Here is a 17,997-nt window from a genome sequence, read left to right as displayed (position 1 = left end):
TCGAAAAAATGTTGCCCTGTCAATATTTTTTTTGCATTTAAATTGAAATAAAAATTGGCCACAAATGGTTTTAATCGTGTTTTTCACCGTATGTACATAAAAATTTACATAGGGCTTTAGTACCCAATTCAAATATCGCTGCGTCTGGTCATTCCAACGCAGGCAGAAAAATATTTTGTAGAATCAGCCTGTACGAGGTTTGATTCAACAATTTTTTTGTTGAATATAATCAACGCCGATTTTGCGTTGAAACAAAGCTTGATTTTCTCAATTCCACAAAAATCTTTTGTTGTTTTGAAAAAGTTGCTTAGCGTTGATTCAACAAAAATCTTGATTTTCAAATCAACAAAACGTTTTGTTGATTCAAATATGCCTTATCTGGAGTTTTTTTGAAAAGGTCCAATAAACAAAATTTTCAGTTTTTGCTTTTTGGGTGTTTTTGATTACCCCTGACTCAAGGTGGTTTGGTTTATTGGACCTTTTCAAAAAAACTCCAGTTATTTTTCATCGTGCGGTCATACCTGGTTTCACCTTAAAACTTTGCAGCCCAATGTTGCCATCCCCAGAAGCTGCATCTTTCTCTCCACTCTCTCGCTCGCTTGTCGCGCGCTTCTCTCACTCTCCACTCGCTCTCTCTCTCTTCTCTTCTCTTCTCTTTGGTCTTCGTACGGCAACTTCTTGCCGTTCGTCAGTTGATATTGGAACGTTGTCGAGGATGGTCGTGCACACGTTAGTTTACGCGTGAACATCCCCAGCAAAGAAGAAGAAGAAAACAACAGGAGAAGAAGAGCGCAAGCAGCAGCTGCGAGAAAGAGAAGCAAAGAAACATTTTCCAACCAGAGGAGTAAGTGAAACGGGTCGAATGGATGGTGGGAAGGAGAAGAAGAAGAGTGCGCTGTGAGGAGTGTGGAGAAGTGCGGAGAAGGAAAAAAAAAGTTGAAGCTGTAGAAAATTGAAGCCGCGCCGCGCGCTCAAATTCAAGTGAATTATCTCGAAATTTTGCGTCCATTTCGAGGATCGTCGGTTGGCGGTGGACCGAAAAGAGTCCATTTCCGGTTCGCGAAAACTTTTGGTGCATGTCCGCGGGTGTCGTCGTTGGCAACCGAAATTTGCCCAGAAAGAGTGGGAGAGGGAGAGAGAAAGCGAGAGAGGGGCGATGAAGAGGAGCAGTGTGTTGCAGCAAAAGAGAACAAAATTTGTTCGCGCCACCGCTGATCGCAGCGCGGCGTCCCGAGCAGAATAAGATCGGTCGTGCGCGGTGCAAATTTTGTTTTTACTGAGTGTTTGGTTTTGTTTGGTTTCTTCCCTTAGGATTGCAGATTAATAAATTGTTACACAAAGTTTGAATTGTTGAATGTTTCCAATCTACGATTGAAGCAGTTCTAAAGAAAATTGTATCTCACGATTGCTGTTTTATCGAGAGGGAGAGAGAGAGAAAGAGAGTGTCTGTGCGAATGTGAAGAAGGTAATTTCATCTGCGAATAACCAGTGAAAATTTCATCCAATTTCATCATTCTGAAGATCAAAAGTTGGTTCAATTTAAATTTTCAAAAGTGATATTTGTGGGCAAAATAAAATAAAAAAAAGTTCTTGTAAATAGTCGAGTTTCCAGTCAAAAAAGGTGTGTCCCGAAGCTGGCAGCGGAATAATACGGCGGAATGTGGCCGCCCATCTTCTTTCCCGGAACGGATGTTGTATCTATCTAGCTGGAGGTCAAAAGTTGTCCGGGCTACCAGCAGCGGTTCCCCCTCCCACGTTCCCCACTGCGGGGGAGCGGTGCGTGTGGAGATTGTCCCCTTTCCTGTGTGAGTTCCGAGGGGGGGTTTCTTTCTGTGAACAAGTGTTCTGGAGCCGTAGGGGAATCGGTTCCCCGGAAGAGGTGGTTCCCGAGGCTCCCGTAATCCCAGAAAGTGTGGCCAATTTGGGAGTGCAAGTGCTTGAGCAGATTCCAAAGCAGCAGATTGGCCCAAATTGAGGCCTTAATCCAGCAAAACCGAGTGAGCTTTTGGAAGTTCCAGCAATTTCCGGCAAAATGATGTAACAATCGCACCCCCGGGCAGAGAACCGTCGCCGCGTGTGACCTCCGTCGTCGGTCGGTCACTTCCGGACGTCCCGAGCCGTCGTCGTGATCGGTCGCGGTTCAAATTCGCGAATCGCGAGTGCAAATCTCTCTACTTTTCTCTAAAATATCAAAATTTCCCATCAAAAAAATATCTAGTTCTGCTGTTTTTATTTTTCCCAAATGGTGTTCCCGGGGTAAGTGTGCGTGTTTGTGTGTGCAAAGTGAGTGGAGAAGAAGAGGAAGAATCATAGAAAAAAGGAGCCCGACAAAACCGTTATTTCGAGCGGCGTGGGTCGTGACGGAGCGCACCCCGGAACCCACCCCGGAAAAGAAAAATCGTCTCCATGAAGCACCTGAAGCACGATGGTACGCGAGACTCGACATCTTTGGGTTGGAAACTTGCCCGAAACGGTACGCGAGGACAGAATACGAGAGCATTTTAAGAGGTGAGTTTCGGGGATCTCTCAGTGTACCATTTAAAAAAAAATTCCGCACTCTTTAACTAAGACAACAGTACCTGATTTGTTTGAAATCCAAAACAGTTTTCTTTCAGGAAAATCTGACAAAATAACCCGAGAATTTGGTTATCTAACCTAACCATTCAAATCCGATGTAACCAATACTGATCGAATTTAAAGCACATAACTGGAGCCATAATTTGTATTTCCTCAAGATTTTTGTAAATGTTAAGCAACCTTTCAACTGTTAGGATAATTTCTAGAATTATGTTTTTCGAAATCATCTTAAAATTTCACAAAAATCCGTTTCTTTTTGTTTATACTATCAGCAACTGATTATCCGTTTTCTTTTAACCTTGAAAAATCTGATATCTAACAAAGTCGGTTTCGTTGTTGTTAGTTTGAGTCAGAGAACGATTTATATCTTTCAATTCTATAAGGTTTTATATGTCACAGAACAGAATTCTAGCATATTCCGGATATGACTTCCATTACATTCAACCGATTCTGGAATGGCCAGGATGGTCATACATTTTAAATTGCATGAAACTTAATATGTCGTATCATAGGACTTCCTGTCAGCTCCGGAAGTGCCTTTAAGAGAAGTCACAGGCAATCAAATTCTGAGTTGCCAGGTTGGGTTGGAAAACGACAGCATAACCACAGATTTTCTAACCTTTCGTTATCAATATCATAAAGTTGACAGTTCTACGGCTATCCGGGAACTGGTTCCATGTTGACTGGAATTGGTCAAAATGGATCCAAAGTGTTTCTGGTGTTTTGATAACTTGTTCAGCTATTTTAGAGCAATTAGGTTGGGATATTTGCAGATATTTTCAAGATCACTAATGACTCGATGTGTTATGTCTCTGATAACTTAAAAAAACGAAACTATTGGCACTACGCCCCCCGGGGCATGGCCTTCCTCTAACGTGGGATTTCTGCTCCAGCGCCTCTGACGAGACAGGAGAAACCGGGACCGACGTTTTACTTCACCATCCGATAGAAGCTCAGTGGATAAGGCGGGAATCGAACCCGCGTCTCATAGCATCATCGGGATCGGCAGCCGAAGCCGCTACCCCTGCGCCACGAGTCTCTGATAACTTATTCAGCCCGAATAAATATCTGAGTAAAATTTGCTATGGTATTTATATCTCAGGTTATTTTTGAGATATCCAACTTTGCTCGGGTATACAGGTCGTCAAAGCTGTTTTTTTTGTTATTGTAGCAGGTTTGGTTCTTCTGGTCGGTTTAGGAAAGCTTAGTACAATACCTTAAGTGCATTTCTGGAGTTTTTTTTGAAAAGGTCCAATAAACCAAATTTTCAGTTTTTGCTTTTTGGGTGATTTTTAATACCCGGTTTCAAAAACACCCAAAAATCAAAAACTGGAAATTTGGTTTATTGGACCTTTAAAAAAAAACGCCAGATTTGTTTGTGCCATAGAAAAATTTGGCAAAAAAAAAAATTTGTTTTCAAAATTGTTGAATAAAACTAAACAATAAATTTTAAGCTGTGATAAAAATTTAGTTGGATGAGAAAAATAGCTTATTCTGCAAAACACTTAGCAACCACTTTTTTAAAAACTTATTCAAAAGTGCAGACGAAAATAGAACCATTTATCGTTGAAGGTGCATTTGGTCAGTAATTCCGTCATTTTTTTTTAATGAAGTCTTAAAAAAAGTTGAGTTTTGTAACCTGACAACTTATCAACATGTTTTTATTTCAGTAATAACTTTTCAAAAGGGCGAAACGTTCAGATGGCGAAACGTTCAGATGATGAACGGGCGATACCGTTGTTTTGGTTGGGTGGCGAATACGGTGGGGCGAAAATGTAGACACGCTCTTCAAAAGAGCGTAATTTCTTTTTCTCAATTTTTAATGGCAAAAATGCCTTAATTAATTTCAAATTGCTCTCTATGATGAAATTATTGCTATTTTCTATTATGTTTATGTTTTGACAACATTGATAGTTTTCATGCATTTTTGGGGAAATAGGAATTGATCGAAATTGCAAAATTTTGAATGTTGATTTTCCCGAAACGGCAGGATTGTAGGATTCGCCCTTTTGAAATGTTGTTACTGATTTCATAAGGACTCTTATTAAAAATAGCAAAAAATATATAAAGATGTTTCTTCTAGAGACACTAAAACCATTTCAACGTACAAACCAACAAAAATTGTATTAGGAAAGATTTATCAAAATTCGTGAATCGATCCGCCCAAATGGAAAATCACTGGCTCTCTGTTCCGCCCTTTTGTCCGCCCCCCTAAATTCTCCTCAGTTCTTCATTTCTAAGCCGCGAGAAAGCAAGGAGATGGAGAGGGGGAGGTACCTGGTTCATTAGCATTCCAAACATAAATCAAAGTCTATCGACGACACATTTCGCTGACTTTTTATTGTTTTTCAAGGAAGGTTTTATGCTGCAGCGGTTTTTGACGTCGTACTCAGCATGAAGTACCTACGTATCGCTCTGTTGAAGGGTCGATTGCGCGTAGTGTGATTACCTAAACTGCCCTAAAGCGGTACGACTCCGTACCATACTGGTGACAAGTGCGTCTTTCATTTCTCTTGTTGCGAAGGACGGAAACATCATTTGCATAAATTAAATTCGTTTGAATGCTTGCTGTGCTGACCAGTCAGTAGTTAAAGCATGTTTAACACGAACTGTGGGTTTCGCTAAGAGCATAAGGCTCATCTAACTGAGGAAAGGCTATAAAATCACTCGAAAAATGAACTTCTTAATTTGATCTCTAAGACCCACCTTCATTTGATCTCTTAGACCCACCTATCGCATATCGACTCAGAATCAAGTTCTGAGTTGAGTACTTAAAAGTTATGCTAAAAACGATTTTGACTGATATCGGGAAGATTGTAAAAATTGTGTTTTTTTTTGTAAAAAAAGCCAGTCTTGTTATACATTTAAAAAAATGAATTGAATAGACCTTCAAAACAAGCCCAAAAGATTAAGAATATATATTTCGGTGATAATTTTGTAGGTTGAACATTTTTATTTTACCAAAATAAAAACTATACAAATATGAGGAAGGCATCAACTACCTTACGGTGGATTAAGTACTGTTTTTTTTATGTATTATACATACTTTTCTCCAAGACTCAATCATGACTGTTCCAATGCAATTTCTAATCAAAGCATATTTTAAATTTTAACAAGTAATTGCTTTTTCTCAGTTGCATTTTGTAAAACATGGGACAATTATGCGTAGAACGGCAGTATATTACCTTAAAAAAAAAGTGGTTTTGATGTACCTAATCCAAATTATTTAACCCTCTACAACCAGACCCTGCCTCTAGACAGGCTACGATTTAAAAATTCACCAAAATCAATATTTGATCTTCAAAAAGCTATGGAAAGAAGAATTCTTAAAATAAAAAAAATAAGGGTTTTAAGCTTGTCTTGGTACATGTGAAAATTAAACAAGTAAATCAGAAAACAAAAGAAGTAAAAAAAAAGGTTTAGGAGATGTGAAAAATAAATAAAAATCTAAAAAAAATCCTACCATTAGGTTAATTTATTGTCGTTCAATGGAAAGATACATGTTTATTTTTAAACCAGAGAACTTTTTTACATCCATTCTTATGCACATAGGATAAATTGAGAAGCGCCAAAATAATTTCTTTCTAAAGTATATTTAATAGAGTGGTACCTATGCCTTTATGACGTATTTCAAACTAACTCAAGGATTTTCACTGAATATACAGATCTATCAAGAGTCAATTTAAAAAAACCAAATTCACCATAGTTTTTTAATAAAGGTTTAAAAAGTAATGTAAATTCCACTCAAATTCAAAGAATTTTAACTACACAGAAAAAGAAAGTTAAATTTTGTTAGATTGAAATTTTGGTTGGTTGAATATTAACTCTTTTTTTAGTAATAGTAATGTAAATGTAATAGTAATGAGTAATAGTAATGTAAAAATGTGAACCTGAGAAATTTTATCAGGCACTGATGAATATTTATCAATTTTGATGTAATATTACACATTTTTTGACACGAAAATTTTCACCATTTCCTGATAAATACTACCATAATTTTTTTTCTGTGTACACAGCAAAAAATCCGATGGTGAAATCGCATGCAAAAGCATGCACATCACCTTCGTCAAAAAGACGCTTAATATTACACACTGCATGTACAATTTTTGTAAACACAAAAAAAAGTTGCCACCGACGGGATTAAAACCCAGCATCAACAGTAAGGGCTGGCGCCTTAGCCCGCTCGGCCATCAGACAAATGAAGAATGGAAAGGATGAACGCATATATCTTGACTTTTTTTTGATAAGGTCCTATAAACAAATGTAAACATTGAGTGTATCCCTTTCACACCTTATGTCAAAGTCCATCGGAGTAAGCGGGATACACTCAATGTTTACATTTGTTTATAGGACCTTATCAAAAAAAAGTCAAGATATGAACTTGACATTTCGGTCAAGTAGGTTTCTCATACTGATGGGCTACATATTTCATGGTGTATTATAACATACAATTTCATAAAATAATGCAAAATTTATTTTAATCCACTTTTTTTTCTGTGTAGGAGCTGTCCTCTTCAACATTTTTCCTAAAGCAAAATTTTCCTTTTCATGCATCGCTCATCAGCGTTCTCTAAATCTTAACCCGCTTCAACTAAATCCACCCTCAATCTTAAAATTCGCCATAAAATCAATTTTTAAAACGATCATTGAACGATCGAATTTGGAAAAAAATATTAATTTGCATTAGCAACATACAAGCTAAAAATATAGATATTATATACTGCCCCTGATCGCATAAATGTCCCATATGCATTTTCATTGTTTTTGAGCTATTGATGCAGTTTGTTTCAAAATCGTGTGATCTTTCAGAAAAAGCCTATAACATCCAGCACTTTGTTCTAGAAATCAGGAGGAAATCCAGTTTTTTCGTGAAAACTTAACACGTAGCCTTATGTGTGGGACAAACTTGTCTTGCGTTTTTCTCAGCTTGCTGTTTTTGCATATGGGACATTTATGCGAACATGGGCAGTATAGTAGAAAATGTTGAAAAACATGCAAAAAATATGCAAAAGTAACAGGAAAAAAAAAAAAAAAAAAAAACAGGAGATTTGAGGTTTTAGAATAGGCGTAGAAGTTTTTTTTAAAAATGGTCCAGCTATTGTGTTTGATATGTTTAAAGGACCTAATAAAAAAAAGTCTAGAACTATACAAGACAGCAAAAAAAGTTGAATTTTGGAATGTTGAAAATGTAATAGGTTTTTTTTTTTTTGGGGTTTTTAAGGTTTGTTTATTTAGACATAATTCGTGTTACAAAACTTTCCCTGCGCTTAACAAATGTTCAATAAGCTTCCGAAACAAAACCTAGCGTTTTTATGTTCATTCCACCTATGCTCTCTTATTTCTTTTTTCAACACGAATAGTGATGGTTCTGATACTCTCAAGTTGTAACTAATAGTTTTTACTGCAAGCCATAAAGCTGCTTTTTCTGAAATACTTTTTTCGTCGAGTTCCAATTGAAGAATATCCTCTAAATCAACAACGTTCAATTTATAGCGATTTTGGACAATACGACTGCTCCACTCCCACACTTCCTTTGCTTTCGGGCACTCTTTTATTCTGTGTGTATTAGAATCAATTCCACCACACTTGTCGCATACACTTGAAGTCAGATTACCAATATTGTAGCTCATTAGTTTCTCTTGGTTCGGTATCAAATCATTTACAAAATCATACATCTTTGCACGGTCTTTCATTTCAAGAAAATTTGCGCTACAATTTTTCCAGATTAAATCCCACTTTAAACTTACTTTGCCTTCGACACCTGGAGATTTACTATCAAGTGAAACAAAATAGTTTTAAAACAGTTTAACAGTATTGATATCAAAATTTTCAACCACCACCTTCCCTTCATTTAACCATTCTCTTGCGTTACGTGTAAGTTTTTTTTTGTGAAACTAAATCTACCAAATAACTTTCATCCGTTGGAATGCCATGAACATTAAAATTACAAAAAATATTTTTAAGGAATAATGCCTTAGATTTTGCTTCCGGATCAACAAGCCTGAGACCTCCTTTGACAAAGTCTAGATAAAGTTGTTTTTTCTATCCAATTTGAAAATGTATCCTTTCCCCCTGGGCTTTGTCATAATGAGTGTCATAGGTTTGATGCTTGTTTGGCAAAGAGTATGATTTGATTCGATGTGGAATTAAAATCGAAGGGTTCAGTATATTGCTGAAGCTTCCATTTTTACACATGGACACCACTTCATGCTACGAGAACCCACTTTGGCGCAGTCTCAGGGCTTAATCGATGGCCGGTAAGCTGTCATCGAGACAAGGAGGTTCTCCGATAGTGGAAATATCACATTTGTACAATGAACCGCTACATATGTGATTTTTCCCTATCTTAATGTGGGTGTCAGATTAGGATGCGGGTTTTTAAAAATTTAGTTTTTGTAGAATTTAGGATTTTAACTATAAATATCAACTTTTAATACTTTGCCTTTAGTTATTTAGGGACAAAATTAGTAACAGTGAATTTAGTAATTCTATCAGAATCGGTGATTTTCATTCAAGTAGCATAGCATAGCATAGCATTGGTGTCTACCCGTAGTTGCTACTCTGTTATTGACCAGGACCTCCAAGAATTGCTCCGTGGACCACAGATGAAGAGTAGGAACCAATCATCACCACTTCGCAACTTTCAAATGTCCCTATCATGCTAGCCAATCACAGCGCCGGCCACGACCAGTGGTAAGACACGGGGGAAGTGGATAGGAATTTTAGTCCGACACTTGAGTGATGAAGACCGCTAAATCAGCTGCGTCTTCGACAAAGTATCACGTGAGGTTTGAGGGTGTTAGTAAGATGGGTGTGAAGCCAGGATTCACCGTGGTAAGTGATGCGGCCGGTCAAACCTATTTATAGTCCTTAATTCTTCGTATGTTCTTGGATTCATTTTTGGAAGCTTTCCAATTCGGTTCACCGAGCTTTTTGTGGTGAATTCTGGTCGTGTTGAAAGTTCAATATTCGCCTAACAATTATGCAACCAGTGTCCTTGAATTCAACTTGCATTCAATATTGCATTTTCCTGTTCTTAGGTTCACCCAGATTCCAATCAAGTTTCTTGGATTCTTATAGCATTCTTAATTCTTCTAGACAACTAAGCCTCGATGGTCTGGTGGTTAGCATTTTTGTCTGCTGACCCAAAGGACGGGGGATCGAACCCCGCCGCGAGCTAATGAATTATTCGTTCATATTCAAGTGTTCAGAATTATTCCTTCTTTCCATAATTTCTCGATAGGGGCAGATGGGAATCGAACCCAGAACCTTCCGCTTACAAAGCGAACAGCGTAACCATTCAGCCACGCCTACCCCGAATCGGTGATTTTCATTCAAGTAGCATAAAAACCATTCCGATTTGTCAAAATTTCCATAGAGTCTCGATCAATCAATAGTGAAATGATATCGGACTAAATTCGTTGATCTGTTGAACTAACGGTTGTCGGATTATGATTGTATCGACCATTGTTGCGAATCGAGGATCTACTGGAATTCTGACGATCAAATGGTCGTCTCTTTTTCAATTCACGACTTGTAAAATATGAACTGTTATTCATTTTTTTTTTTTTTTTTTTTTAAGGAAGCCAGACAAGTTTTAAAAGAAACGTTTTTTTTTGGCTATTAATTCAAATGTTGGAGATTTGAGATAAGAGTAGCTTTCGGATAGGTCCGTAAATGAATATTTGGACTTATATGAATAATTGAACATTTTGGACTTATGAATAACACACAACTGTGCATTTATTCTAGAGTCAGATCCATACAGCGTCAGTGTTTATTTGGTCGAAGTGTACTAATTCATTGGCAGATCTGACTCTAGTTGTAATGTACGACAAGACTACTGACGGACGTGACAGGACAAGGGCCCAGTTTAGAGGTTTCGACATCAACGATGTGCGGCTGGATCACCCTCCCAAAAAAAAAAAAATAAAATAAAAAATGAATAAATAAATAAATAAAAAAATAAAAAAATTGAAAATGTATCCTTTCCAAATGAACTTGCCACACGCTGATTTTATTTGAGCTAGATGAAAATTTGCCGGTGGAAACAGTTGTGCAACGTACCATAGTTTTGATAAAATATAAGTATTTAAAATTATACACCGTTCAATTATATTAATTTTCCTTATATTATGCTGAAGCATTGATAAATTGATGTTCGTAACAAGTCGCTTTTAATTATTGTTTACTGTAGTTGACCATTTTTTTCCAAAAGTGATCCCAAGAACTTTTAAAGAGTCAGTCTCTTTAAATTTCTGTGGACCAAGCAAAGCATTGTTTAGCCTTAAAAAAACTGATTTTGAAAAATTTATTCTGATCGATGCATACTTTGAAAATATGTCAATTACTTCTATTAAACTATCAAATTCATTATCTTTCTTAACAAAAACAACAATGTCATCGGCAAAAGCTAAAACATTTATGAATTTTCCATATACTAAAACGGGAGGAATAGTAACTGCAATTTTTCTAAGCAGAGATTCTATGTAAAGTACAAATAGGATCATGCTTAAAGGACAACCCTGTCGTACTGAACTACTAATATTTATTTCAGCAGTTAAAAATCCATTGACCAGAACACGAGAGGCTGCACTAGAATACAAGCTTTTTAAACAATTTATTAGTAGAGTAGGTAGCCCAAACTTTTCCAAAACTTTCCAGAGATAAGTGTGACTCTATCAAACGCTTTGTTCAAATCCGCGCTCACTAAACAACCTTTAAATCGCTTAGACTCACATGAACGTGTGAGAATACGGCGAATATCTTTCAAATTTTCTATGCAAGAAGTATTTGGCAAACAAGCTGTTTGGCAAAAACCCAGCAATTTACTCATATAAAACTTCAAACGTTCAGCAATAATTTTCATGAATAATTTATAATCGCAATTCAACAAACTAATCGGACGATAGTCATCCGAATCTACACTATTAGCGCCTTTTTTAGGAATCAAAGTTATAATTCCGTCTGTAAAACTTTTCGACGGTCGCATTTTTCCCGAAAGATATCCATTGAATAATATTAATAAGTCAGCTTTCAAAGAATCAAAATTATTTATATAAAACTCATATGTTAATCCATCAGGGCCCGGTGATTTTTTACGTGTACAATTTTTTAAGATTTCCTCGATTTCAAATTCTGTTATAGGCCGCATAATGTCATCGCGGTCCTCTTGATCTAGTGAATTACTTAAACAATGTATAGGATCCTCTGCACTGAGTTGTTGAGAATTGTTATTATCTTCAGTAAATAAATTAGAATAGTATTGATAAACTTTATTTTTCAAAATATGTATGTCTACAACTAAGATGTTACCCTCCTTAAGTCTTAAATTCGAACTAGAATTAAGTCTCTTTATTTGAGCTGAAACTTGGTACAAATTTACCATTTCATTCTGCAACAAATTTCCATTATTTAAATTGTTTCCTAAATGCATCAAACGGTTTGATTCAATCTCATATAAACGAGATTTAATCATTTTAATATCTAATAAGGTTTCTTCATTCTTATTTTTCTTGTCCATCCATTCTATCATTTTTCCATAGAAGTAAGATTTTTCATTAAAAATACGTTGGTTCAACTCCCAGCTCTTATTTTGATAAAATTGTTTAAACTTAATTTTTGCAATACTGTTCCACCAAAATTTTTTATCATCGGTGTACTGATGTCTTAACTTCCATACTTCAAAACATTCAGAAAATTGATCCGAAACTGCATCATCGTTAACGATTGTACTGTTTATTTTCCAATAACCACGACCTCTTAAAGAAAGCTCACTGCAAGATTTGATCTTCATCATAATTGCATTATGATCAGAAAATGCAACCGGGAGTGTTGTATAATCTAAAACATTTTCCAAAAAAGCAGATGGCGCATAAAAACGATCAAGCCTTGACTCTGTGTCACCCCGAAAGAAAGTAAACTGATTTTTACGCATATCAACTGCAATTTCTCTAAAATTAAAAAGTTCAACAAGTCGCTTCAAACCGGTAGAATAATTTTTATTCGAACCAGCAGTGTCAAACGCGTTCAAAATGCAGTTAAAATCGCCTCCAAACACACAGAATTTGGACCCCGCTTTATTTAAATGGATTGTCATATTGTCCAAAATAAAACATCCTACTCTTTCTTACGGTTTGTGCCCGAGAAAATTCAGTTAAAAACACGCCCGAGAATGCATACACATTAATATAGTTGATGTGATTAATTATCACTGAGGATATTCTTCCATTTGGGTCGAGAAGAGGGCTGCTGAAATCAAAAGTTTTTCTAATCAAAATGGCAGTACCAGAACCACTATCACTTAAAAGGGGTTGAATACTACCTCCTTTAAGAGTAATATTACCCAAAAAATGTGTAAAATGTGAACCTTATGAAAATTTACCAGACCAGATGTAATATAACACATTTTTTTTGACACAAAATCTGTCACAATTCTCTGATGAATATTACCATAATTTTTTCTCTGTGAAGAAAACCGAAAATATTTCGCACAAACACTTAATTTGCTTTAAAAACAGATTTTTTTAAAGGTTTTGCTAATATCTCATTTTGTCACTCTTTAAATGTACGGTAATTTTGTACGGGGTTGTGTTTTCAAAAAAAAAAATATTCATGTGGTTTATGGATTGTCCCAGTACAACTGTAACTAAAAGTTTTTGTCCGATGGCTCTGATCGGGGCCATTATTTTCAAAAAGCCTCAAAGTATCCTTTTACTTTTACTTAAAGCGCTCTATTTGTTAATCAAACATATCATCAAGTATGAATATTTTACATGTTTTTTCAATGAACTTTCAAACTTCGGGATGTTTTTGCGTGCGGATATAAAACAAATGCGTTGGCCTTAACCCTCTACAACCCAACCCCGTCTTTAGACGGGCTTCGATTTAAAAAATCGCCAAAAATCAATTTTCAACCAATTTTTGATCTTTAAAAAGCATTGGAAAGAAGAACTCTTAAAATTTATAAAAAAAATTGGGTTGGAAGTTTTACTTGTTTTATCTGACTTTGCCAAAGCTTTTAAAAATGTATTTTTTATGGGTCAGCTTTGGCTGTGTTTTTACTAACATTTCCTATATTTTATTTTACAATTTAAATGATTTATTTTTTTACAATTTAAATGATGATGGTGCCATTCTATAGCAGAAAATGTGAAAAACAAACAAAAAATTGACAAAAGTGACTGTGAAAACATGAAAAAAATTAGATAGCCAAAATGTAATTATATTAGGTGGTAGAATAAGCTAAATACTACCAAAAACAAACATAAACTAAACAAGATAAATGCAAATTAAAATACTAAAAATTAAACAAGAAAAACATAAAACAAGAGAAGTCAAGTTTTTCGTAGAACAAAAGTTGCTCAAATTGACCTCCTAAACACGGGAAAACTAAAAAAAAATTGGGCAGTAGAGGGTTAATTTCGCGTATTCAGATTTAAGATTTTCGAAAAAAAAAACTTCTTTAAGAGGTCTTTCCAAAATTTGATATTTCATGTTATTTTTTGTTGTTACGAAAATCAATATACTTGGTAAATGAGAACCTCTATAATTTCCATCCCAAAATAGAGGACAACATCTTGGATTGCCATCGAACATCTAATGTTGGCTGAAACACGTTTTATTTTGAAAGCGTGTAATAAATAGCTCAGTGGGAATTTAACAAGCAGGTTTTCATAAAAAAAATTAAAAGCAAATTAGATAGAAATAGGACCGAATCCTTAAAAAAAGATTAGTTTTGTATGGAAATTATCCACAACGTGGGAGGGGGGTCTGATATTTCAGAAAAGTGTCCACGTAGTTTATGGCTGGTCCCTAACCATAGCGGGATACACTCAATGTTTACATGGCTTATAGGACCTATGACATAAAAGTCCAGATTTTTAGTGTAATGAGCCATTGTATTGCATCAAAACCACAAAAACGTTCAAGTGGTCAGGCCTACTGCGTAAAGTTCATCGAAGAGATGATTCGTTGAATTGCAATGAGTTTGAAGTAAAAGTTAAAACAGAAACACAGGTCTGAAACTACATTGCATTTAACTCAATCAATTCAGATATTCCACGACTAATGCAAATGCAAAAGTTCACTATTAGAAATTCATTGTTCACTGCTAGGACATTAACGAACTACTTTTTTGAATATTTCTCGTCCAGAACTACCACAACTTCGCACCGGAATAGTTCTTCCCAGCACTTTTGAATCTGAATTTCACCAGATTGAACAATAAGAAGAGGGCGAATCGCTGGAAACAGACTTCAATCAATGCCACACCACGGTTCTTCACTCTGCCTTGTGAGTCTGTGTGTGCTGGTATGAGAGCAAAATCCGGTTTCCCAATCCAGAACACATCGCCACCTCACCGTGCCGCTGCCCTCTTCTCTACGGAGGCTTTATTACCCCCATCAGCTTTTTTTTCCTTATATTTTTTTCTTTTATTTTGATGTGTGTGTGAGACTATTATCGTACACCACCTCGCGCCGGCGGTCCCTGGAATCGAAGAAGTGGACCTCGCCGCTGCCGCGCTTTGGATCGCACAATAAAATCCTATAATAACAATAATAATAATATCAGTCCGTGCAGGCACTACTCTCCAAACGACTCCAGCAACTCCCAACTTGGTGGGCTTCTCTTAACGAAGAAGGAAGTGGAGAGGGGGGGGGGAAGAAACCCCTCTAAGAAGACCCAAGACCAAAAAGAAGAAAAATAAGAAGAATACGTCAGCAGACCCAAGGGAAGGCAGAAGTGGGAATATCAAGTTGATGTATAACGTCGGAAGACAGCAGAAGAGGATTAGAGTGCCTTGCCTTGGAACAGGCAGCAAACTCCAAAGGCAAAGGCGAAGGCAAAGACAAGAAGACTCACAAGGCGCAAAGGAAAGGCGCAAGGCGGGAAAACCGAACAAATGGGAATAATAAGAACACTGCACAGCACAGCAGTATATAACCACGTATAATTTCGTATGGAATGATGATGATGAGGCAAAAAGGGAAGGCAGAGTGAAGGAGATAGACTGAGAGCAGAGAGATAAACCAAGAAACGGTATGACAGACAAGAGGAAAAAGAGCAGAGCACGTCGTTCGTCTGCTATCTGCTGGCCTGCCACTCGACTCGATGTGTGTATAATAAAAACGAGTTCTCCCCCGGCTTCGCGTTCCCTGACCTCCTTGAACACTACCCTCCCCCTCTTGCCCTCCAACGCCCCAGCTCCTCTCCAGAGGTTCCTCTACAAAAGAAGAAAAGCAGCAAGTTAAACAAAACCTCTTGAAGCGATTTTTTTTTGTTTCATTCAAATTTATCTCCCCTGCACGTCATTGCTGCCCCAATCGAGAGCGAATGGGACAGAGAGCTCCAACACTCTTCCTCTGGCAGCCGGGAATTTGCTGGAAACTTTTCCAACAATCCACATCCATCCATCCGTGGCCAGGGCCGGAAAGCCTGACTTGAAGACGACGACGACGACGACGGTGTATTGGTTCGCTCTCAACCAACACAAGCAAACAGGCAAAGGCGTTTTGTTGGCCATCGTCACCAGTCGTCGAGACGACGTCGTCCGGGAAGGAACGCAGCGCAACAGCAGCAGCTGTGGGTTAAGGGTGCCAAGGGTGGCACAGGTGCAGGGCCTGGGAAACGAAACGCAGATGTGGGTGGGTGATAGAGAAGGATGGGTCTGTGGAGAAATTGTTTCTGGAGGGTTCGACAGGAATGGAGAAAGCTGTAATTTTATTCCTGTTTTTTTGGGAAAAAATATTTAAAGACTGTTATTTTACTCTATTAGAAGGTAAAATTTTTGCAAATATTAAATCTCTCATGTTTGAAGTTCATACCTGCACTGTTTTCGAACATTGTATTATTCCAAATTTGGATAATTAAATTCTCGTGGAATGTGTTTTTTGTTAATTTTAAGCAATTTTATTTATACATATTTTTCTTCTTATTTAGTTCAATATATACTCTGAATACTTCACTTCACTAACCGGTAAATTAAATTCTTCTCTGCTAAGGCTTATGGATTTATATTAAATATTACATAAAGGTCACTTAAGTGGTCATAGTTTGAGACAGGGTTGCCAGATCGTCAATATTTTGGACTCTTTGGAAAGGTTTTGCCTTCCTCACCTTACTGAGGAAAGGCTATAAAATCACTCGAAAAATGAACTTCTTTTTTCGACCTCGTAGACCCACCTTCACGTATACCTATCGACTCAGAATCAAATTCTGAAAAAAGGTCTGTGCGTGTGTATGTCTGTAAGTCCGTGCATCGAAAAATATGCACACGCTTATCTCCGAAATATTATGAAGTTTAGAAAAGTACTTCAAAAGTTATGCTTAAAAACGATTTTAGCTAAATTTCGGAAAACTCCGTCATGCTATATATTTTGTTAGAAAGGTATTTGAAAGACCTTTCCAACGCGTTCAAAAGATTGAAGATCTGACAACACTATCAAAAGTTATAAGTACCTTAGTGTTTTTAAACACTTTTTTTCAAGCCGGATCTCTGATATTTTGATAAAAATAAGTGTTATTTATACACTTTTTTGAGGCTGTGTAGTGTATTCACTCTATGAATGCGAGGAAGGCACCAACCACCTTAAGGTGGATTAAGTCACGTTTTTTGATTATCTATCAAACGATGTACATGGTGACATTTCATAAGATTTCCTGCCATTTATTCAACTTCCAGAAATATGCGAAAACTAATTTTTATACATAATTTTTAAACTATTTATCATTATCGAAACTTTGAACATTCAATAGCGACGTATGAAACCCTCAATCAAGTCGAATGCGACATAGGTAGGTCTACGAGCTATTTGTGAAAAAATCAAAAAAGTATAAAAAAAAATTAAAACATAGTTTTTTTATTTACATTGAACTTTTTCCATCCAAGTCCAAACAGTCCATTTTGCATAATGTTTTTTTAATTTCAAATTAAATTTTCAAAAATAGGCAAAAACAATTACGAAATTCTTAATACATCATTTCAGTTTTTATGCTGTCAAAATATCAATGAATTTACGAAAATATTTTTTTCTTCATGTTATTCACGTATTTTTCTAATCTGTGGTCCAAAAGTTGATTTTCTTTAAAAGAATAAAATGCCATTATTTGATTAAAAATGCATGAATAGACGTTATGCAATGTATTCTAAATACCATAAACTAAAGATTTTCAAACATTCGGGTACTTTTCGAGCAATTTCATAAAAAAATATATAAAAGTTGATTTTTCGAGAGGTAATTTTTGGTCAAAAACGTACCTCACCTTTAGACAGCTGCCAAAATGACAGGATTTGTTCTAGGAACAAGATTTTTCAGCTAAGTCTTCTTAAGATGTCTCCTACACAACCCTTTTAACAGAATTTATTTTTATTGAGAAGAACCTGAGAAACTGTAAAATCCGCAAAAAATCACATTGACC

The 17,997-nt window shown here is 36.4% G+C and overlaps 1 protein-coding gene across 5 annotated transcripts in view; it reads left to right on the top strand.

The window, feature by feature from the left end:
• The first annotated feature begins 695 nt into the window (after window positions 1-695).
• Window positions 696-17,997, top strand: part of LOC120427691 (protein split ends) — a 126,917-nt gene continuing 109,615 nt past the window's right edge. For all 5 annotated transcript variants that reach the window (XM_039592587.2, XM_039592584.2, XM_039592585.2 and 2 more), the window contains exons 1-2: window positions 696-844; window positions 1,312-2,508. In XM_039592587.2, coding sequence (XP_039448521.1) covers window positions 2,426-2,508 — 83 coding nt within the window. In that variant the 5' untranslated portion in view covers window positions 696-844; window positions 1,312-2,425. The remainder of the gene's footprint in view (window positions 845-1,311; window positions 2,509-17,997) is intronic.

This window comes from Culex pipiens, chromosome 2, assembly GCF_016801865.2.
Source record: "Culex pipiens pallens isolate TS chromosome 2, TS_CPP_V2, whole genome shotgun sequence".
In the NCBI taxonomy this organism is placed as follows: Eukaryota; Metazoa; Arthropoda; class Insecta; order Diptera; family Culicidae; genus Culex; species Culex pipiens.
This window is presented reverse-complemented; position numbering and strand designations above follow the sequence as displayed.